General features: G+C 34.1%; 1 protein-coding gene and 1 non-coding gene across 2 annotated transcripts; one reads left to right on the top strand and one right to left on the bottom strand.

The window, feature by feature from the left end:
• Positions 1 to 9,232: 9,232 nt before the first annotated feature.
• Positions 9,233 to 9,315, bottom strand: TRNAL-UAA (transfer RNA leucine (anticodon UAA)). The gene has a single exon. It is a non-coding gene; the product is annotated as a tRNA-Leu (tRNA).
• Positions 9,316 to 10,105: 790 nt separating this feature from the next.
• Positions 10,106 to 18,024, top strand: LOC143566122 (urease-like). The gene is made up of 19 exons (XM_077052901.1): positions 10,106 to 10,125; positions 10,278 to 10,405; positions 10,972 to 11,045; positions 11,520 to 11,565; positions 11,974 to 12,079; positions 12,488 to 12,630; positions 12,877 to 12,987; positions 13,593 to 13,756; positions 13,950 to 14,328; positions 14,800 to 14,908; positions 15,088 to 15,227; positions 15,630 to 15,767; positions 15,853 to 15,944; positions 16,027 to 16,156; positions 16,226 to 16,384; positions 16,613 to 16,780; positions 17,090 to 17,224; positions 17,306 to 17,377; positions 17,790 to 18,024. Exons 2-19 carry the CDS (start codon positions 10,280 to 10,282, stop codon positions 18,009 to 18,011), a joined length of 2,514 nt encoding a protein of 837 aa, XP_076909016.1. The 5' UTR covers positions 10,106 to 10,125; positions 10,278 to 10,279; the 3' UTR covers positions 18,012 to 18,024.
• Positions 18,025 to 21,954: the final 3,930 nt, after the last annotated feature.

Genomic DNA, 21,954 nt, shown 5'->3' with positions numbered 1-21,954 from the left:
TTTGTGTTGACAAACTTTATTTTATGAAATGTTGCAGGTTTGCATCTTGGTTGATTTATGATTGTGAAGAAAACGACATCAAAGACCTTAGGATATTAGTAAAAATGAACAATATCAATTTGCCATATTTTGTGATATCTTATTTATGGTTATTTTATGGATAATTGTTATGTAACATTTTCGATGTTGTGAAATGAAATGAGTTTATTAAATACTGTTACTTTAATTAGTGTCATGTGCTTATGGACAATCATTACACCTCGGCATGTTCCGCCGCCGTTGGTCGGGGTGTGACAGATTTACTCATAAACACAGTACTAAAATCAGAGTTAATTAAAACTTTTTGCGAAAATATAAAAACATCAACCAATATATTACAAAACTTAAATCTTGTCTTAGCATACTTTAACTTATCTTAAAACATAACATAAATGACATGTGAATCTTCTTTCTTCAATGCCAGTCTTCACTTTATTGCCACGTGCCTCCCCTCAAGCAACCTGCCGCATTCTATTCACCTGCGTGCATACTAAAAGTCAGCTACGCTGAGTGAGTTATAGTTTAACGAGTTATAGGATTATTCTTACACATTTGTATCCGTAGGTGTTGTTCATACTTTTGTCCCGTACTTGTCCACTTTCGTCTTTCATACACATTATTTTATATATTTATTCTTACACGTTCTTTCATTTACATACAAATATTACTTGGTACTATTCTTACATTTTCTTACGTAGCATACAACTACCCTTGTTTTCCCTTAACGGGGCTATCAGCGACTCGTGGGACGATTAAGAAGCTAATTCTTTCAACCAACCCTCAATATTTTGAACGATAGTAAAACCTTCACATTTACCAAAATTTCCATTTCATTTGATTCGTTGTGTATAAGAACCCATGATTTTGAGGAAAAAAAATAATAAATAGATATAGACTTTTTGGATTTTCTTTTTATATAGGGACTAGCAGGGACTCAGGGGATGATTAAGATGGTGAGTCTCTCGTTTTATTTTTTTTGACACGTAAGGTTTTCATTTCTTCATTTTGGGCTTCCATTTCTTCATTTGAAGAGTGTCGACTTTGTTTTCCCTATGCGGCTCTAGCACCCACCGGTAGGCCTTTGTTTTCACTTAAAGGAGCTATCACCGACTCGTGGGACGACTAAGAAGCTGATTCTCTCAACCGACTCTCAATATTTTGATCAATAGTAAAACCTTCACATTTACCAAAATTTCCACTTTACTTTGATACAATGTGTATAAGAACCCATAGATTTGAGTAAAAAAAAAATAAAAAATAGATATAGATTTTTGTATTTTCTTTTGATATAGGGACTCGCAGGGACTCGTGGGATGATTAGGATGGTGAGTCACTCATTTTATTTTTCTTAGACACGTAGGGTTTTCATTTCTTCATTTTGGGCTTTTATTTCTTCATTTGAAGAGTGTCGATTTTGTATTCCCTATGCGGTTCTAGCACCCACCGGTAGGCTTTTGTTTTCACTTATCGGGGCTATCAGTGACTAGTGGGACGACTAAGAAGCTGACTATCTCAACCGACCCTTAGTATTTTGATTAATAGTAAAACCTTCTCATTTACAAAAATTTCCACTTTATTTGATACAATGTGTATAAGAACCCATAATTTTGAGTAAAAAAATAAAAAAATAGATATAGATTTTTTGGACTTTCTTTTAATTAGGAACTAGCAGGGACTCGTGGGATGATTAAGACGGTGAGTCACTCATTTTATTTTTCTTTGACACGTAGGATTTTCATTTCTTCATTTTGGGCTTCCATTTCTTAATTTGAAGAGTGTCGATTTTGTATTACCTATGCGGCTCTAGCACCCACCGATAGGCCTTTGTTTTCACCTAACGGGGTTATCAGAGACAAGCGGGATAACTAAGAAGCTGATTCTCTCAACTGACCCTCAATATTTTGATCAACAGTAAAACCTTCGTATTTACCAAAATTTCCACTTTATTTGATACAATGTGTATAAGAACCCAAACTATTGAGTAAAAAAATAAAAAAATCGATATATATTTTTTGAATTTTCTTTTAATTAGGGACTAGCAAGGACTCGTGAGATGATTAAGATGGTGAGTCACTCATTTTATTTCTCTTTGACACGTAGGGTTTTCATTTCTTCATTTTGGTCTTACGTTTCTTTATTTGAAGAGTGTCGATTTTGTATTCCCTATGCGGCTCTAGCACTCACCGGTAGGCTTTTGTTTTCATTTATTGGTGCTATCAGCGACTCATTGGACGACTAAGAAGCTGATTCTCTCAACCGACCCTCAATATTTTGATCGATAGTAAAACCTTCGCATTTACCAAAATTTCCACTTTATTTGATACAATGTGTATAAAAAAATAATAAATGGATATAGATTTTTTTAATTTTCTTTTGATATAGGGACTAGCAGGGACTCGTAGGATGATTAAGATGGTGTCTCTCATTTTATTTTTCTTTGACACGTAGGGTTTTCATTTTTTCATTTTGGGCTTCCATTTCTTCATTTAAAGAGTGTCGATTTTGTATTACCTATCTGGCTCTGGCACCCACCAGTAAGCCTTTGTTTTCACTTAACGGGGCTATCAACGACTCGTGGGACGACTAAGAAGCTAATTCTCTCAATCGAACCTCAATATTTTGATCAATAGTAAAACCTTCGAATTTACCAAAATTTCCACTTTATTTGATACAATGTGTATAAGAACCCATGATTTTGAAAAAAAAATAATAATAAATAGATATAGAAGTTTTGGATTTTCTTTTGATATAGTGACTAGCAGGGACTCGTGGGATGATTAAGATGCCGAGTCTCTCATTTTATTTTTCTTTGACACGTAGAGTTTTCATTTATTCATTTGGGCTTCCATTTCTTTATTTGAAGAGTGTCGATTTTGTTTTCCCCAAGCGGCTCTAGCACCCACCGGTAGACCTTTGTTTTCATTTCTCGGGGCTATCAGCAACTCGTGGGACGACTAAGAAGCTGATTCTCAACCGACCCACAATATTTTGATCAATAGTAAAACCTTCGCATTTTTACCAAATTAAATTTCAACTTTATTTGATACAATGTGTATAAGAACCCATGATTTTGAGAAAAAAAAATAATAACAAATATAGATTTTTTGGATTTTCTTTTGATATTGGGACTAGCAGGGCCTCATAGGATGATTATCATGGTGTGTCTCTCATTTTATTTTTCTTTGACACGTAGGGTTTTCATTTATTCATTTTGGGCTTCCACTTCTTCATTTAAAGAGTGTCGATTTTGTTTCCCCTATGCGGCTCTAGCACTCAACGTAGGCCTTTGTTTTCACTTAACGGGGTTATTAGCAACTCGTGGGATGGCTAAGAAGCTGATTCTCTTAATCGAACCTCAATATTTTGATCAATAGTAAAACCTTCGCATTTACCAAAATTTCCACTTTATTTGATACAATGTGCATAAGAACCCATTATTTTGAGGAAAAAAATAAAAAAATAGATATAGATTTTTTGGATTTTCTTTTAATTAGGGACTAGCAGGGACTCGTGGGATGATTAAGATGGTGAGTCTCTCATTTTATTATTCTTTGACACGTAGGGTTTTCATTTCTTCATTTTTGGGCTTCCATTTCTTCATTTGAAGAGTGTTGATTTTGTATTCCCTATGTGGCTCTAGCACCCACCGGTAGGCCTTTATTTTCACTTGTTGGGGCTATCAGCGACTCGTGGGACGACTAAGAAGCTGATTCTCTCAACCGACTCTCAATATTTTGATCAATAGTAAAACCTTCGCATTTACCAAAATTACCACTTTATTTGATACAATGTGTATAAGAACCCATGATTTTGAAAAAAATAATAATAAATAGAAATAGAATTGTTGGATTTTCTTTTGATATAGGGACTAGTAGAGACTCGTGGGATGATTACGATGGTGAGTCCCTCATTTTATTTTTCTTTGACACGTATGGTTTTTATTTCTTCATTTTGGGCTTCCATTTCTTCATTTGAAAAGTGCCGATTTTGTTATCCCTACGTGGCTCTAGCACCCACTGGTAGGCCTTTGTTTTCACTTAACGGGGCTATTAGCGACCCGTGGGACGACTAAGAACCTGATTCTTTCAACCGACCCTCAATAGTTTGATCAATAGTAAAACCTTCGCATTTACCAAAATTTCCACCTTATTTGATACAATATGTATAAGAACCCATGATTTTGAGAAAAAATAACAAATAGATATAGAATTTTTGGATTTCCTTTTGATACAATGACTAGCAGAGACTCGTGGGATGATTAAGATGATGAGTCTATCATTTTATTTTATTTTTTACACGTAGGGTTTTCATTTATTCATTTTGGGCTTCCATTTCTTTATTTGAAGAGTGTCGATTTTGTTTTCCCTATGTGGCTCTAGCACCCACCGGTAGGCCTTTGTTTTCACTTAATGGGGCTATCATCAACTCGCGGGATGACTAAGAAGCTGATTCTCTTAACCGAACCTTGATATTTTGATCAATAGTAAAACCTTCGCATTTACAAAAAATTCCACTTCATTTGATACAATGTGTATAAGAACTCATGATTTTGAGAAAAAATATTTAGTAGATATAGATTTTTTGGATTTTCATTGTTGATATAGGAATTAGCAGGGACTCATGAGATGATTAAGATGGTGAGTATCTCATTTTATTTTTCTTTGACACGTAGGGTTTTCATATCTTCAATTTGAAGAGTGTCGATTTTGTATTACCTATGCGGCTCTAGCATCCACCGGTAGGCCTTTGTTTTAACTTAACGGGGGCTATTAGCGACTCGTGGGACGATTAAGAAACTAATTCTTTCAACCAACCCTCAATATTTTAATCGATATTAGACCTTCGCATTTATCAAACTTTCCATTTTATTTGATTCAATGTGTATAAGAACCCATGATTTTGAGATAAATAATAATAAATAGATATATATTTTTTGGATTTTCTTTTTATATAGGGACTAGCACGGACTCGTAAGATGATTAATATGGTGAGTCTCTTATTTTATTTTTCTTTGACATGTAGGGTTTTCATTTCTTCATTTTTGGGCTTTCATTTCTTCATTTTAAAAGTGTTGATTTCGTATTCCCTATGCGGCTCTAGCACCCACCAGTAGACCTTTGTTTTCACTTATCGAGGCTATCAGCACTCGTGGGACGACTAAGACGCTGATTCTCTCAACCGACCCTCAATATTTTGATCAATAGTAAAACCTTCGCATTACCAAAATTTCCACTTTATTTGATACAATGTGTATAAGAACCCATGATTTTGAGAAAAAAATAATAAATGGATATAGATTTTTTGGATTTTCTTTTGATATAGGGACTACCAGGGACTCCTAGGATGATTAAGATGATGAGTCTCTCATTTTATTTTTCTTTGACACGTAGGGTTTCATTTTTTCATTTTGTGCTTCAGTTACTTCATTTGAAGAGTGCCGATTTTGTTTTCAGTATGCGGCTCTAACACCCACCGTTAGGCCTTTGTTTTCACTTTACGTGGCTATTAGCAACTAGTGGGATGACTAAGAAGCTGATTTTTTCAACCGACCCTCAATATTTTGATCAATAGTAAAACCTTCGCATTTACCAAAATTTCCACTTTATTTGATACAATGTGTATAAGAACCCACGATTTTGAAAAAAATAATAATAAATAGGTATAGAATTTTTGGAATTTCTTTTGATATAGTGACTACCAGGGACTCGTGGGATGATTAATATGCTAAGTCTCATTTCATTTTTCTTTGACACGTAGGGTTTTCATTTATTCATTTTGGGCTTCCATTACTTCCTTTGAAGAGTGTGGATTTTGTTTTCCCTATGCGGCTCTAGCACCAACCGGTATGCCTTTGTTTTCACTAAACGGGGCTATCAACGACTCGTGAGACAACTAAGAAGCTTATTCTCTCAACCGAATCTCAATATTTTGATCAAAAGTAAAACCTTCGAATTTACCAAAATTTCCACTTTAATTGATACAATGTGTATAAGAACCCATGATTTTGAAAAAAAAAATAATTAATAGAAATAGAATTGTTGGATTTTCTTTTGATATAAGGACTAGCAGGGACTCATGGGATGATTAAGATGGTGAGTCTCTCGTTTTATTTTTTTTGACACGTAAGGTTTTCATTTCTTCATTTTGGGCTTCCATTTCTTCATTTGAAGAGTGTCGACTTTGTTTTCCCTATGCGGCTCTAGCACCCACCGGTAGGCCTTTGTTTTCACTTAAAGGAGCTATCACCGACTCGTGGGACGACTAAGAAGCTGATTCTCTCAACCGACTCTCAATATTTTGATCAATAGTAAAACCTTCACATTTACCAAAATTTCCACTTTACTTTGATACAATGTGTATAAGAACCCATAATTTTGAGTAAAAAAAATAAAAAATAGATATAGATTTTTGTATTTTCTTTTGATATAGGGACTCGCATGGACTCGTGGGATGATTAGGATGGTGAGTCACTCATTTTATTTTTCTTAGACACGTAAGGTTTTCATTTCTTCATTTTGGGCTTTTATTTCTTCATTTGAAGAGTGTCGATTTTGTATTCCCTATGCGGTTCTAGCACCCACCGGTAGGCTTTTGTTTTCACTTATCGGGGCTATCAGTGACTAGTGGGACGACTAAGAAGCTGACTATCTCAACCGACCCTTAGTATTTTGATTAATAGTAAAACCTTCTCATTTACAAAAATTTCCACTTTATTTGATACAATGTGTATAAGAACCCATAATTTTGAGTAAAAAAATAAAAAAATAGATATAGATTTTTTGGACTTTCTTTTAATTAGGAACTAGCAGGGACTCGTGGGATGATTAAGACGGCGAGTCACTCATTTTATTTTTCTTTGACACGTAGGATTTTCATTTCTTCATTTTGGGCTTCCATTTCTTAATTTGAAGAGTGTCGATTTTGTATTACCTATGCGGCTCTAGCACCCACCGATAGGCCTTTGTTTTCACCTAACGGGGTTATCAGAGACAAGCGGGATAACTAAGAAGCTGATTCTCTCAACCGACCCTCAATATTTTGATCAACAGTAAAACCTTCGTATTTACCAAAATTTCCACTTTATTTGATACAATGTGTATAAGAACCCAAACTATTGAGTAAAAAAATAAAAAAATCGATATATATTTTTTGAATTTTCTTTTAATTAGGGACTAGCAAGGACTCGTGAGATGATTAAGATGGTGAGTCACTCATTTTATTTCTCTTTGACACGTAGGGTTTTCATTTCTTCATTTTGGTCTTACGTTTCTTTATTTGAAGAGTGTCGATTTTGTATTCCCTATGCGGCTCTAGCACTCACCGGTAGGCTTTTGTTTTCATTTATTGGTGCTATCAGCGACTCATTGGACGACTAAGAAGCTGATTCTCTCAACCGACCCTCAATATTTTGATCGATAGTAAAACCTTCGCATTTACCAAAATTTCCACTTTATTTGATACAATGTGTATAAAAAAATAATAAATGGATATAGATTTTTTGAATTTTCTTTTGATATAGGGACTAACAGGGACTCGTAGGATGATTAAGATGGTGTCTCTCATTTTATTTTTCTTTGACAAGTAGGGTTTTCATTTTTTCATTTTGGGCTTCCATTTCTTCATTTAAAGAGTGTCGATTTTGTATTACCTATCTGGCTCTGGCACCCACCAGTAAGCCTTTGTTTTCACTTAACGGGGCTATCAACGGCTCGTGGGACGACTAAGAAGCTAATTCTCTCAATCGAACCTCAATATTTTGATCAATAGTAAAACCTTCGAATTTACCAAAATTTTCACTTTATTTGATACAATGTGTATAAGAACCCATGATTTTGAGAAAAAAAAAATAATAAATAGATATAGAAGTTTTGGATTTTCTTTTGATATAGTGACTAGCAGGGACTCGTGGGATGATTAAGATGCCGAGTCTCTCATTTTATTTTTCTTTGACACGTAGAGTTTTCATTTATTCATTTGGGCTTCAATTTCTTTATTTGAAGAGTGTCGATTTTGTTTTCCCCAAGCGGCTCTAGCACCCACCGGTAGGCCTTTGTTTTCATTTCTCGGGGCTATCAGCAACTCGTGGGACGACTAAGAAGCTGATTCTCAACCGACCCACAATATTTTGATCAATAGTAAAACCTTCGCATTTTTACCAAATTAAATTTCAACTTTATTTGATACAATGTGTATAAGAACCCATGATTTTGAGAAAAAAAAAATAATAACAAATATCTGAATGGCTTTGATTTCCAAGTGTGTATTCTCGATCTTCTTTCATAATGTTGAAATTCCATATGAGTTTATGTAAGTGTAAGATATATCATTGTAATCATTATAATTTATAATGATGATTGGGGTTAATATATGAGTCAACTGACCAAGTCGTTAATCTTTCCTTTCCATTGAACTCGTACATAACTAAAACTATAAGGGGGTGTTTGGTACAGAGAAAAAAAATGAGAAGAAATGGAAATGGAAATAGGAGAGAAATGGAATTGGAAAGAAATGGAAATAGGTGGAGAATTGAAAATCATTTCCTTTGTTTGGTAAAATAGAGAAAAGAAATGAAAATCATTCTCCTTCTCTCAACCTAACTCTTCCAGCTGCCACCAACTCCACCTTCTCCTCTCTCTCTCCGGCGACCGTTCTTCCTCCTCTATCTTCTTCTAATCCACCACGGCCACCAACCACTAAAACCACAGCTGCCGCCAACCACTCCGCCGCGATTTAGGGTTGCTAGTTGCGAACGGACGGACGCCGGTCGGAGTAGGACGCGACGGAGTAGGGTTCCGCCAGTCGGAGTAGGACACGAACGGATGTTTTTGCCTACATCATCGCCGGAGTTGCTAGTTGCAACGCGACGGAGTAGGGTTCCGCCGTGCCGGACATCATCGCCGGTCGGAGCAATGGAAATAATACCATACACACTTTTTGCCTACACCGAGAAGACAGATGAGTAGAGCAGAGAAGCGATGGTGGCTCACAGAGAATTCCATTTCTCTTCAAAATGGAGAGAATTGGATTTCTCAATTTTTTGCCTACACCCAATTCCCAGAGAAATCCAATTATCCCCCCAATTCTCTACCTAATTCTCCCAAACAATGGAAATCCAATTCTCCACCCTCTTTTCTCTCTACCAAACACCCCCTAAGAGCCAAATATTGTTTATTAAACAAAAATAATATTAACATGCTGGCTATGGGGTTCGAACCCATGCGCACTTATGTGCAGAAGATCTTAAGTCTTCCCCCTTAACCTCTCGGGCAAACCAGCTTTTTGTCTGCTTTTGTTCAAGAATTAACTTCAATGAGGAAAGAAGGTTCGTTCAATTTTTTAAGCATGTGCATGTTTTATTATTATGCCAAGAGTCATGTGGAAATAAGAGTCATATAATAAAGCTGATCTAATTTGTAGTCGTGTGGTGGATTCGAGTTCATTTACCAACTTAGGTGAAAAGTAGTTGAGTGTGATTGGTCATATGTGTCCATGCTTTTGTTTTTTTTTTCTTTGCCCATGCCACAAATATCAGCCAACATTATTATTCATATCCACACACAATTAATCGACATATATGATTTTCTTAAGAGAAAAAACAAGCCTTTTACAATAAAACATTAACTTAAAAAATAATAAAGTAAAACATTAAAATAAATATAACACAAGTTGGTAGATATATCTCTTTTTTATTTCTCTTTTGGTTGCTATATCAAGTGCTATGGTTGTTATATCGAGTGCTGGTATGCCTAAAATCACATTCTCAATTAGACAATTTTACTGATAGGATTAACTTTCAAAAATCCTAAAACGAGCCAAAACAATAATAATAATAAACAAATTATCAAAATTATTAGTCATATAAAACACAAATGGAAGTTCCTCTGTATATAAAAACAATAAGTATCACCTTTAATTTGTTTATTATTATTACTCTTTTCATAGTTAGTTTAATTTCATAGTTAGTACTCTTTTCATTAAACCAATGAGTCATTTTGTAATATATTTCCCGAGGTGAGGTCAACGCAGTCTCAATTTGAGCATCACTATCACAACCACACGTCCCTCCAATTCCAATCGTTATCGCCGGTGAGAATTCAATTCGTTCCATTTCAATTCTATTTTCGGATCGCTTGTTTTAATATTATTACTACTACTATAATACGTATATCCATTGATTAACCAGTTTTATCCATTGTATTTCACGCTAACTTAACTGCTGTTGATGAATTGAATTGAAGAGATGAGGCTGGCACCGCGGGAGGTGGAGAAGTTGATGCTACACAATGCCGGATACTTGGCTCAAAAACGCCTTCCTCGTGGTTTAAGCCTTAATTATCCCGAAGCTGTTGCTCTTATCGCCACTCAGGTACCTACTATTATTATACTTACTCTGTTGCACCATTAGTAGAATGATTTTATTTTTGAATAAATGACTAGTAGTTACACTATTAATTTTATTATTTTGCTTCATATAGACCTTGATTATTCATATGGATACCTCTTTGCTTATTATTAATTTCTCATACACTACTTATTGTTTCAATAAGTTTCAACTGGAAGCATCCTGCCACTCCATATCAGACTCCAATGTCAATATCAATAGACTTTAGGTTTCACTCTTATGTTATCTATCTATCTATCTATCTATCTATCTATATATGTATATGTCTATCCTTGTAACTCGAATGTTCAGATATACGCAGTAACGTTTGCACTTATCAAGTTTTACTGTCCACTTGACCTTAAATGTCAAACTGGAAATGTTCAATTTAGATGTGAATAGGATTGCTATCTACTTTGAAACTCTATGAGTTGTTTATTTCATGTCTTATAAATATATTGATAACTACATAAAACCGTATCATATCACAGTTTCACCCAAAGTCACAGTGTATCTCTCTTTTTTTTAAGCTGGTGACTGTTTGTTGTTAGATTTTGGAGTTTGTGCATGATGGCGACAAGAGTGTGGCAGAACTAATGGATGTTGGGAGACAGCTTTTAGGAAGGTACCCATTGTAATAAATTATTTGATGAGAGTAAGAATTTCTGTTATCAATAAGGTATCATTGCAGATGTTCATAATATTAGGCTTTTAAATGCAACAAGAGTAGGAATTAAAGTTTTTATAACAAGTTCATCTTTGTGATCCAGCTAAGTATTTTAAGTTATCAAATGTATTTGTTCAGGTGAGTCTTTTTACAATTGATGTGTTGTTGCACGTGTATTCTCAGTGATGGGTAAATTACATTTACAAACTGATGTCTTACAGGACTTCTTTTGTTATAGTATTATTATTCATACATGGATTTTAGAAAGTATTGGGAGATGCATGAAGCTTCAATAATGTTTAGTGCTGGACAAATTTGATGGAAATAAATCAATAATTGTTGTAGTTTCCTGTTGGGGCATTAATATACTTTAATCAATTAAAATTTTGGAGGCAGTCCACAAATCTTAAATATTTTTCTCTTTGCCAACAGGAGACAAGTTCTTCCAGCAGTTCCACACCTTTTAGATTCCGTGCAGGTGACTTAATTTTCATTTGATCTCAATCTTCCTATTTCCTATTGTAAACAGAAGCACTACATTCTGTTTAATTTGCATTAGCTCTTTTCCCTCACTTGATACTTAGAACTAGAGGTGGAAACATATATGGGTTGGGACGGGCCTGTTAGCGGGTCACATGGGTGAATTGGAGAATGAGTTAAGTCTGGTTGACCTGTAACATACTTTTGGCTTCTTTTGATTTTCTTTTAAGGTTTTAGTAAATTCTTCTTTATAGTAAAATAAGGCATTGCTTATTCTTTAATGAGGCACATATGAGACTGTTATATGCATAAGCGGGCTAACTTGTGTTTCCTTATATGAGGAACATCGAATCATTAATTTTTTAATTTTCTTATTGCAAAACCAAACCATTAAACTTTTGTTCAGGTTGAGGGGACGTTTCCTGATGGTACAAAGTTAATTACCGTACATAATCCAATATCATGCGAGAATGGAAATTTGGAACTAGCTTTACACGGGTCTTTTCTTCCAGGTAAGCAGTCTGTATTTTCACTTTATAGATTCATTTAACCTATCTCACATGACCTTGTGAGTTTTTTGTTTCTTACACCACACATTTGGCTAGTGCACTTTATATTTAAAAGGATTAAAATATCCTTACCAAGTTAAGTGTTGCCTGCCTCATAACTGTTGGTCTATCCCTGTTGCCATTGTTCAGAGGACAATTTCCTCCATAATATATCAAATTATCAATTTTAGGAGATGACCATGCTTGATTTAATATTACATTTAAGGTTTATTGAGATACACGGTTGTCTCTCAATAGAAACCAATTTATACTCAGTAGTCCAATTAATTTAAACAAAATCAGGGTCCTATCATATGGTCACAAAAAACCTTTGCAGCCACTAATCTAATGGAAAGTTTGTTGCTTCTACAGTCCCTTCACTTGAAAAGTTTCCAAATATAGAAGGTGGTATGATTCCTGGTGAATTAATCTTAAGAGATGGTCATATATTGCTTAATTCGGGTAGGGAAGCTGTAACAATCAAAGTAACTAATGACGGAGATAGACCAATACAGGTGGCTTTCTTTGTACCTTTTTATGTTTTCTTTTCTAATAAATTTTACTACTTCACGACAAAAGTGTTATTAAGGCTACCTTTCAAGTTAATATATCCAGTAAATAATATGAATACATCGATTTTATAATAATCATTGCTTGCTAACCTAATTCAAGGCTTTTCTGTTTTTTTATCCTAATTGTCAACTCGTATCCATTAATGTGTGTAACACATCAGATATTAATGAGGATTACAAAATTTTCAGGTTGGCAGCCATTATCATTTCATTGAGGTCAATCCATGTTTGATCTTTGATCGAAGAAAATCATATGGCATGAGGCTAAATATTCCAGCAGGAACTGCTACCCGATTTGAGGTCAGAATTTTTAACATATTAGCTTTATATTTTTAGGTTAGTTTTTTTCTCCTTTTTACTGGAAAATGTGAAAACATATTGCTAGGGCTGCGGACTGTTTTTTTAATACTCTCACCATTCAGGATCTGCTATATCACTTGTAAAGTTCTCTTTCGCAAAATTTAAACTTAATAACTTATGTTCCTCAATAGCATTTTTGGTGAAGTTATGGTGCATTATAGGACAGTTAATTAACTTTGAAAATATGTGATTAAGCTAAATATACCCCACTTTTCTTGAAATTTTGCACATACATCAAATGTTTTGGACATAGTTATTGTGAATTGATTTTTAGTTGTATGAGAATCATGCTGCTTATAGAGAAAATTTCCCCTTCTTTAGTTGTCTCTTAGTTTCTTTAATCATATGCGCTGAAGTAAAAATCTTCTGCAATTATATATAGGTAAAAGGACTGTATTATCCTTACTAACTACAGTGTTGCTCGCCTGTTAACTGCATATCCCCATTATTATTGTTTAGAGACACCAGTATCATCCATAATAACAATCACAATGAGTGAAGAATTGCTAGTTTTTCTTTAGTTTTTTATTGCCTACTTTTTGTAGCCAGGGGATGCAAAATCTGTTACTCTTGTAAGGATTGGAGGTAATCAAGTTATCAGAGGAGGTAATGGAATTGCAGACAACCATGCCAGTGATTTCAATGCCCAAAGAGTGATGGAATCTGTTATGACAAGAGCATTTGGCAATTCAGCAGATACTAGTACCAGGTAAAGGAGTTAAAACATCATATTTCGATTTCTTTAGTGTTCTGTGAGCTCCACGTGGGCAAAGCGGACAATATTGGTTGGTATGATGGCCCAAATGGTACAATTACTTACTCATTATCATGTTCATTCTAGTCCTTCTCGCTCCACTATGTTCAACTAAACAGACCCTAATTATTTTTAAATTCAATTGCAGTAATGGTATCATTGTTGAAGAATCTCCACTAGCTTGTAAAATGTCTCGTGAGGCTTATGCTAATATGTACGGTCCTACTGTTGGTGACAAAATTCGTCTTGGCGATACTGACTTGTTTGCACAAGTTGAAAAAGATTTTGCTCATTATGGTGACGAGTGTGTGTTTGGTGGTGGAAAAGTTATTAGAGATGGAATGGGGCAAGCTGCCGGGTATTCGGCAACTGATTGTTTGGATACGGTTATTACAAATGCTTTGATAATTGATTATACAGGAATTTTTAAAGCAGATATTGGTATTAAAGGAGGTTGTATTTCTTCCCTTGGGAAATCAGGAAATCCTGATGCCATGAATCGTGTTCTTGATAACATGAGTATTGGGGTAAGTTGTGAAATGGTTCATCTTTTTCATTGGAGGTAGCAAAATGGGTGGGATGGGTCACATGCAATTTTTAGGGATGGGCCAAAACGGAGTTGGTTGGGTTGTTCTGAAACACTTTTATCCTTTATCTCTAAACTTTTTTAAATATAATGTGTGTCAAATATGATTATGGAAATTATAATATATCAATAGTAATTCAACATTATGAGTAAAGTGACGTAGGAGTAAATCCTGATTCCATTTACCCAAAAAATAAGCAGATTAGCAGGTCCCATGCACTTCGAAACTGCTAATGTGAGTTTAAAATACGCAAGCAGCTGAGTATAAAAAAAAGTTCCTAAACACCCTTTAGAAGTACAGTTTGGGTAACTATGACATGCTTTCTTATAAGTCAGGCTATGTTCATCGTCGCATTCTGCATAAATGGGGCGGAATTATCACCTCTAGTTATAATCCGTATCTTTTGGTCAGGTGAGCACTGAAGTGATTGCTGGAGAAGGCATGATAGTGACAGCTGGCGCTATAGATTGTCATGTTCACTTCATATGCCCTCAATTGGCATATGAAGCAATATCTAGTGGTAACATCTCTACCTTTTTTCTTGATATAAACTCTGGTCAAACTTTGCCTTTTGTTATTCTGATAGCAATCGAATAATCTTAAAATCTACCCAAATTTAAGGTTCAAGAACACGCAGCTTGTATAAAACTTGATTTCCCAAATCTTATTTAGTTTGTTTTTTGGATGTGATGGTGTTAGGTATCACAACAATGATAGGAGGTGGGACAGGACCTGCTGAGGGGACCCGTGCAACTACTTGTACTCCCGGACCTATACATATGAAGTCGATGCTGCAAGCCACCGATGACTTACCAATTAATTTTGGTTTTACTGGGAAAGTATATCTACTTCTTTGTGAATAAAAAGTGCATTCTTTTATCTTTAATTTCACATACTTAAGCATGTAGTAACTAACAGCTTCTTTGAAGTCCTATCAACAAATTGTCTAACTACTAAAACTGAGGACCTAAAATGAAAGCTAAATAAAAGGTGTCATCCTTCTAGACGATACAATGAGACGTTACTTAAAAATTGTCACAATAAATTCCAATTTAAATTTTGTACATAAGTGAATATTTTAATTTGGAAAATGCCAAATTTACCCTCAACATATTTAAGATACCAGTTGATTTAAAATGCTTGCAAGATCCATGCTAAGGATCACTGAGGGTAAAATGAGAAAGCTAGTAAGTGAAAGGCCCTTTTTTTTCATAATTTGAAAGGATATATATGTGTTTCAGGGTAATAGTGCTAAACCAGAAGGTCTACATGAAATAATTAGAGCTGGTGCAATGGGACTCAAACTCCATGAGGATTGGGGAACCACGCCTGCTGCTATAGATAATTGTTTGACTGTTGCAGAGCAATATGATATCCAGGTAACTTTTTTATAAGTTTTTAAAGTAAGTGAAGGTTTAAGTTACTTGTAGTTATCAATTTTTGACTAATGTTTAATGTTGATAGGTTAATATCCATACAGACACCTTGAATGAATCTGGATTCGTTGAACACACAATTGCTGCATTTAAAGATAGAACAATTCACACATACCACAGGTAAGAGCTTCTTCTTACCTCTTCTTAAACTGTACTCTCTTTTGTTGCACACGTTGAACTGAATATGTTCTTTTTGTTTCAGTGAAGGTGCAGGGGGTGGTCATGCTCCAGATATCATTAAAGTTTGTGGTGTTAAAAATGTTTTACCCTCATCAACAAATCCAACACGACCTTACACTAAGAACACAATAGATGAACATCTTGATATGCTGGTAGGTTCATTTAGAAAGAAAAAAAAAACAGTTGGTTGTGTGTTTTAATACTTTTTCTATATTCCACAGATGGTCTGCCATCACCTTGATAAGGACATACCTGAGGATGTGGCATTTGCTGAGTCACGAATCCGGGCTGAAACAATTGCTGCTGAAGACATTTTGCATGACATGGGGGCTATAAGCATTATATCGTCTGATTCACAAGCCATGGGTCGCATTGGGGAGGTTGGCTATCAAACAAATATGTCATTTATTTTCTGGGATCATATATGTGTATAAACATAACTGGATACAAATCTGGGGTGAACTATACAACCTCATAAGTCCTTTTTTATTCAAAGGATTATGTTAATATTGCTATTGTAACGATATTAATTAGCCTGTGTTTGCGGGTCTAGCCAAACCCAAGCCATACAAAATTTACCTGTTTTGACCCGTTCTTGACGCTAACAGGTAATCACAAGAACTTGGCAAACAGCTCACAAGATGAAGTTACAAAGAGGCCCGGTTGATGGTAATATACCAGATAATGACAACCTTCGCATTAAACGGTTCATTGCTAAATACACAATAAATCCAGCAATAGCTAACGGGATTTCTGACCATGTTGGGTCAGTTGAGGTGCGCTTTATAATACTCCTGTTTTTAGTTTATTTATTCTTGAACGGAAAACACAACTATGTTGAAAAAACCGCACATAATCAGATTCTGAAACTGCAAGAAACAGAAATGCTAAAATGATCTTTCTTAAAAAATATGTTTCAAAATGATACTAAATGTCAAATCAAATGCCATGTTGCATATACATATAGTGCCTTGATAAAAGTTGGTTGCTAAATCGGGAAAAAGTGTAACATTTGTTTCTATTTTGTGTAATTTAGCCTTTCCAATTCTACATGTAAATGATTAATTGAAATGAACTTGTTGCAGGTTGGAAAGCTGGCTGATCTTGTAATTTGGAAGCCATCTTTCTTTGGAGTAAAACCAGAAATGGTGATTAAAGGAGGTGATATTGCATGGGCTAACATGGGGGATCCAAATGCAAGCATCCCTACTCCCCAACCGGTAATCCTTATTTTTTTATTAGTCGAATATCAAATCGCACTGATGGTTATAAAGTTAATTTTTTCAACTTGCTACTTATAGGTTATAATGAGGCCCATGTTTGGAGCGTTCGGTAAGGCTGGAAGCGCCAACTCCATTGCATTTGTGAGCAAGGCATGCACATGTCCCTCCATTCACACACCCCTACATATACTATACATATACATATACGTATACACATTCATATACATATACACACTCGTATACAGGGTGAGTTCAAATAGGGACCAAAATATATTTTTTGGAACAGGGAATCATATGAACTATGTTATTCACATGTGAATAAAGTTGTTTCACGGGTTTCTATTTGAGCAGCCGAACTTACCTGACCCGTGCACGTAGATGATGTGCACATGCATATATGTATGTATATGGTATACACACACTAACATGTACTTTCAGAAAAACTTCAACTTATGCATACATGCTATGTAGCATCAAGTGGGCGGGTCATAAAATCCGGTCCTCGTTAGTTACATTACATCTGTTCTGGATTCAGAAACTTGACATCCTAAATAATGAACAGGCTGCTATGGACTGCAATATAAAGACGTTTTATGGACTCAATAAAAAGGTGAAAAGCGTGAAAAATGTAAGAAATCTCACAAAGCTTGACATGAAGCTAAATGATGCCTTGCCTAGCATCGAGGTTGATCCTGAGACATATGCAGTCACTGCAGACGGTGTGCATCTCACATGTACTGCAGCTACAACGGTTCCTCTTTCTAAAAATTACTTCCTATTTTAGGTAACAACTCCGTCTTTTAATTTTCTTTTATTTAAAACCGGCAAACTGAGCCGAAATCAAAACCGTATCGAGACTGGTTAAGTAAAGTGTAATCATCCACTATACTTTCACCAATAATAGCAACTTACTTTGAAAACCCTTTCATTTTTCTACCAGTCATAGCAACATATATGCTTCTATTTGTGATAAAATAAAAAGTAAGTTTCTATTATTGGATATTTGGATTGTATAATACTTAGCATATTAAATATAATTATAGAATCTTATTAAAGTAATGATGTCATGTCAAGAGGTTGGAACTTAGGAAGCATTTGAATGCACGTTTCCAACCTAACATGTTTGACCTTTCTTTTATAGCTAGTTTGAACTAATATATATTAACCCATATTCATTTCTCATTTGAATAGGTTGAAATTGCCACCTTTATTCGAATTTTTCCCGGGATGTTGTCATGAGTATTCTTGTGCAATTCTCGCGCTTGGTTCTAAAACCCGTGTTAGTTATGATTGATGGAGGGGGGACTCATTCCGACTAAATAACATGTGTTCTCCACTTGTGAGACGACATTATTTATTTCTTTTACATTCGACTCATTGTTTGGTCGTAAATTGTATAGCTAATAAGTCATGGATTCAATTCTTCACTACTTTTTTTTCATGAGACCACAGTTTGCATTTTCTTGTAACCTGTAATTGTTTACTAGTTTTTCTTTATTATAACATTTTTAAAAAATGATTAAAAAAAAAGTAAGTTCTTGAATGATATTTTATTGGTCAATTAATTTGTTAACTTATATTTTTGACTTGCAGCCTTTTAAGTTGTACAAGACAAGTAAACCCAAATAAACGTGTGGATCACACTTAAATAGCTTCTCTTTAATCATTTAATTGCCGGTATAGATCAATGAGTGGCATCAGATTAAAAATATATATATTTTTTTCAGTAAGACTATGCACTTGCGGTGTGTCAGGTTGACGGGTTGAATTATTCAATCTGAACATAACCCACATTTTTATTTGTGTCATAAATATTAATTCATTAATTCTAACCTGCACATACTTAAATCGTGCAACTGAAACACAAACCGCTTAACCTATTTATCTAACGTGTCAAGTGTGTTGACGAGTTATGATCAAGTTGTATATGTGTTAACCAGGTTGTAAAAAATGGATTTATCAGGTCATGAACAGGTTAGCGGGCCGATATGTTTAGTTAAACATATCAACTTGAAAACGACCAGTTTGACGTATGCCATTCACTTTGAGAGTTAAACTTTAAACTACGTCATATTCCAAATGATAGGATTAATAAAGACTACAATTTTAAAATATGATAACTAAAAAGATGATTCACTTTTTATAATAAATAATTGAATGACGATTGTTTGCTAAGTCAAGTGGCATACGAAAGAGGATTCATGAAGCCTTTGACTATTTTTTTTTTAAATTATGTTAATTATTTATAAAAAGAGCCATTCCGTAAAAAAATTTAATTTTATCATTATTTCAACATGTTTTAACAATACAAATATCAAACTTGTTTTTAAAACCATAATAGTTGATTTAACTGTTTATCGTTAATTACGATTAGATTTAAAGTACACTAAATAAGTTTCAAATTTATTAATGACGTTTAATTAAAATAATAATAATGTGTTAACTATAATCTGAAGAAAGTATGCTTGTCACACCGTCGTTTAGGCATGCGCCAAATATAAGTCACCAATCATTGATTTATTTATTTCCTATTTATAATTGTTTATTGCAAGTAGTTCACTTAATTTATTATAATTTTGATATATGTATACTTGGATCTCAATTTTGGCCATGAGGGGATCTATAATCTTATATTTTTATATAGTAGTTTAAATATAACTTGATATTTATTTTTTATTTCACAAACTATAAACCAATTCAAGGTCATAAATAATTTATTAATCTTGTTGGAAAGACTATGCATTTATTGCTAAAGATAAATTTTAATGGCACGGATTAAGAGGGATAAGTGGATAGGGGAAGGATCAAATAAAAAGTGTTATTTTGGTGAGAAATATAAAAACCAATCAGAATTGAGCAAATAAAAAATAATAATTAAATAAGAAAGGACAGTATTGTATTGTAAAATTTAATCTATTTCATTCCTGTAATCAAGCACCATCAGTTACAATTTCCCGTGATATCTTATGCTAACAGTTAGACGCTAGAAATAAGTGTATTGTTTTGTTTTTTTATCACATCAGTACATCACAATGATAAGAAACCAGCCTCGATTCGTACAACATATGGTTTTTTCATTATTGGAATGGACAATTCGGTTGAACCAGGTAAGTATATATGTTTATCTTTTATTGTTAGATTGTGTTGTTCGCAAATACCAAAGCGTTGCCGATTGATAAACATATTGATTTTGTTAGTTTAGGGTTTCTAATTTTTGTTACAAGACCCAACACCTTAACGAACCAGCCTTATAAGGTGTTGTTTTCCAGATTGCTTGTGTTGTTATGCTAAACATAAAAGAAAAACTAAAAACATTTAGGTTTTGTTAGCCAACATGTATGCTCTTTTACATATTAGTCCTAAATGTAACGTACACACTTTATCGAACCAACCCTACAGACGTGTTGTTTTTCCAGATTGTGTGTGTTGTTATGCTAAACATAAAAGATAAACTGAAAACATTCAGATTTATTTATCTAACATGTTTTTGTTTTTCCAAAGTAATCTTAAACGTAGTGTAAACACTTTATCAAACCAACTCTTCACATGTGTTGCTTTCCAGATTGTTTCTGTGGTTATCCTAAACATAATAGATAAACTGAAAACATTCATGTTTGTTTATCGCAGCAACCCTACACATGTGTTGTTTTCCAGATTGTTTGTGTTGTTTTGTTAAACATAATCACTACAAAGAATATATTCAGGTTTGTCTAGCCCATATGTGTTGTTTTAACATATTAATCCTAAGTGTAGCGTATCATATTAGGTGTGTGTTATTTTACATGCACTACTTGATTACTAATACCGTTATAATAAATGTGCATTTGTTTTTTTTTTGTTTTATGTTAATTTAATTTGACTTGTTATACAAAGACGCATTAACAATCTCCTAATGGAAATTTAATTTGACTTGTTTTATGTTTGTCTTGATATGTTACATAATTTGCTTTTACAGGTCCGTTTGTTAAGCAAGATGCTAACAAGAACTATGGTGTTGGGGAAACGGATGAGCTATCTCTGTTTAGTTATTTTGTACAACGATGTATGGTTTACACAGATGAGTCTGCATAGGCTCCCCAACCTGAACCCAACAATGATCAGATTGCTAATTTAATGGGAATTAACTAATCTTCTGAAGGCATTGTTCATGTTACAGTTGGAATTAGAACTAAAGGTTATGGATCCAACGCTTCAAGTCCGTTAATGAACAAATAACAACTAAACCACCATGGAAACCAAGGACATGTCAAATATTTGGATCTGAAGAGTACGACAGGTGTAAATGTGACAAGACTCCAAGAAATTTATTACTATGTTATTTCATTACTTTTGTTGTTTTTATCAAAAACTTATATAAAGTACTTATGTTTTTTAGCGTTCACTAAAACCACTATTTACTAGGTGTTATGTTTTTGGAATCATACTATTACTTAGTTTAACGACACATGCCACTTTAAATCAACTGCTTACTAAGATTCGATGCGTTGTTGTTATACGATATATTAAACACATGAATCGTTTCCTTGGTTCATCTCGTCACTTTTTACCTTACTAACCAAACTTGTTTTTGGTAATCAGGTTATTGTACTTTAGATGCTTATTTACTTATAAAAGATTGCATTCTTCCCATCATTTGTTCATTATATTATAGAATTCAAACATTCATCTGTACATATTGCTAGTTTTTTGTATGAAACTTACCGGGTTTTGTTAATCGCTTTGTTATT

Source organism: Bidens hawaiensis, unplaced genomic scaffold (assembly GCF_021521415.1).
Source record: "Bidens hawaiensis isolate Kalapana, Puna unplaced genomic scaffold, B.hawaiensis_p1.1 tig00022693_1, whole genome shotgun sequence".
NCBI lineage: Eukaryota > Viridiplantae > Streptophyta > Magnoliopsida > Asterales > Asteraceae > Bidens > Bidens hawaiensis.
The sequence above is the reverse complement of the archived record's forward strand: the minus strand, read 5'-3'. Positions and strand labels throughout refer to the sequence as shown.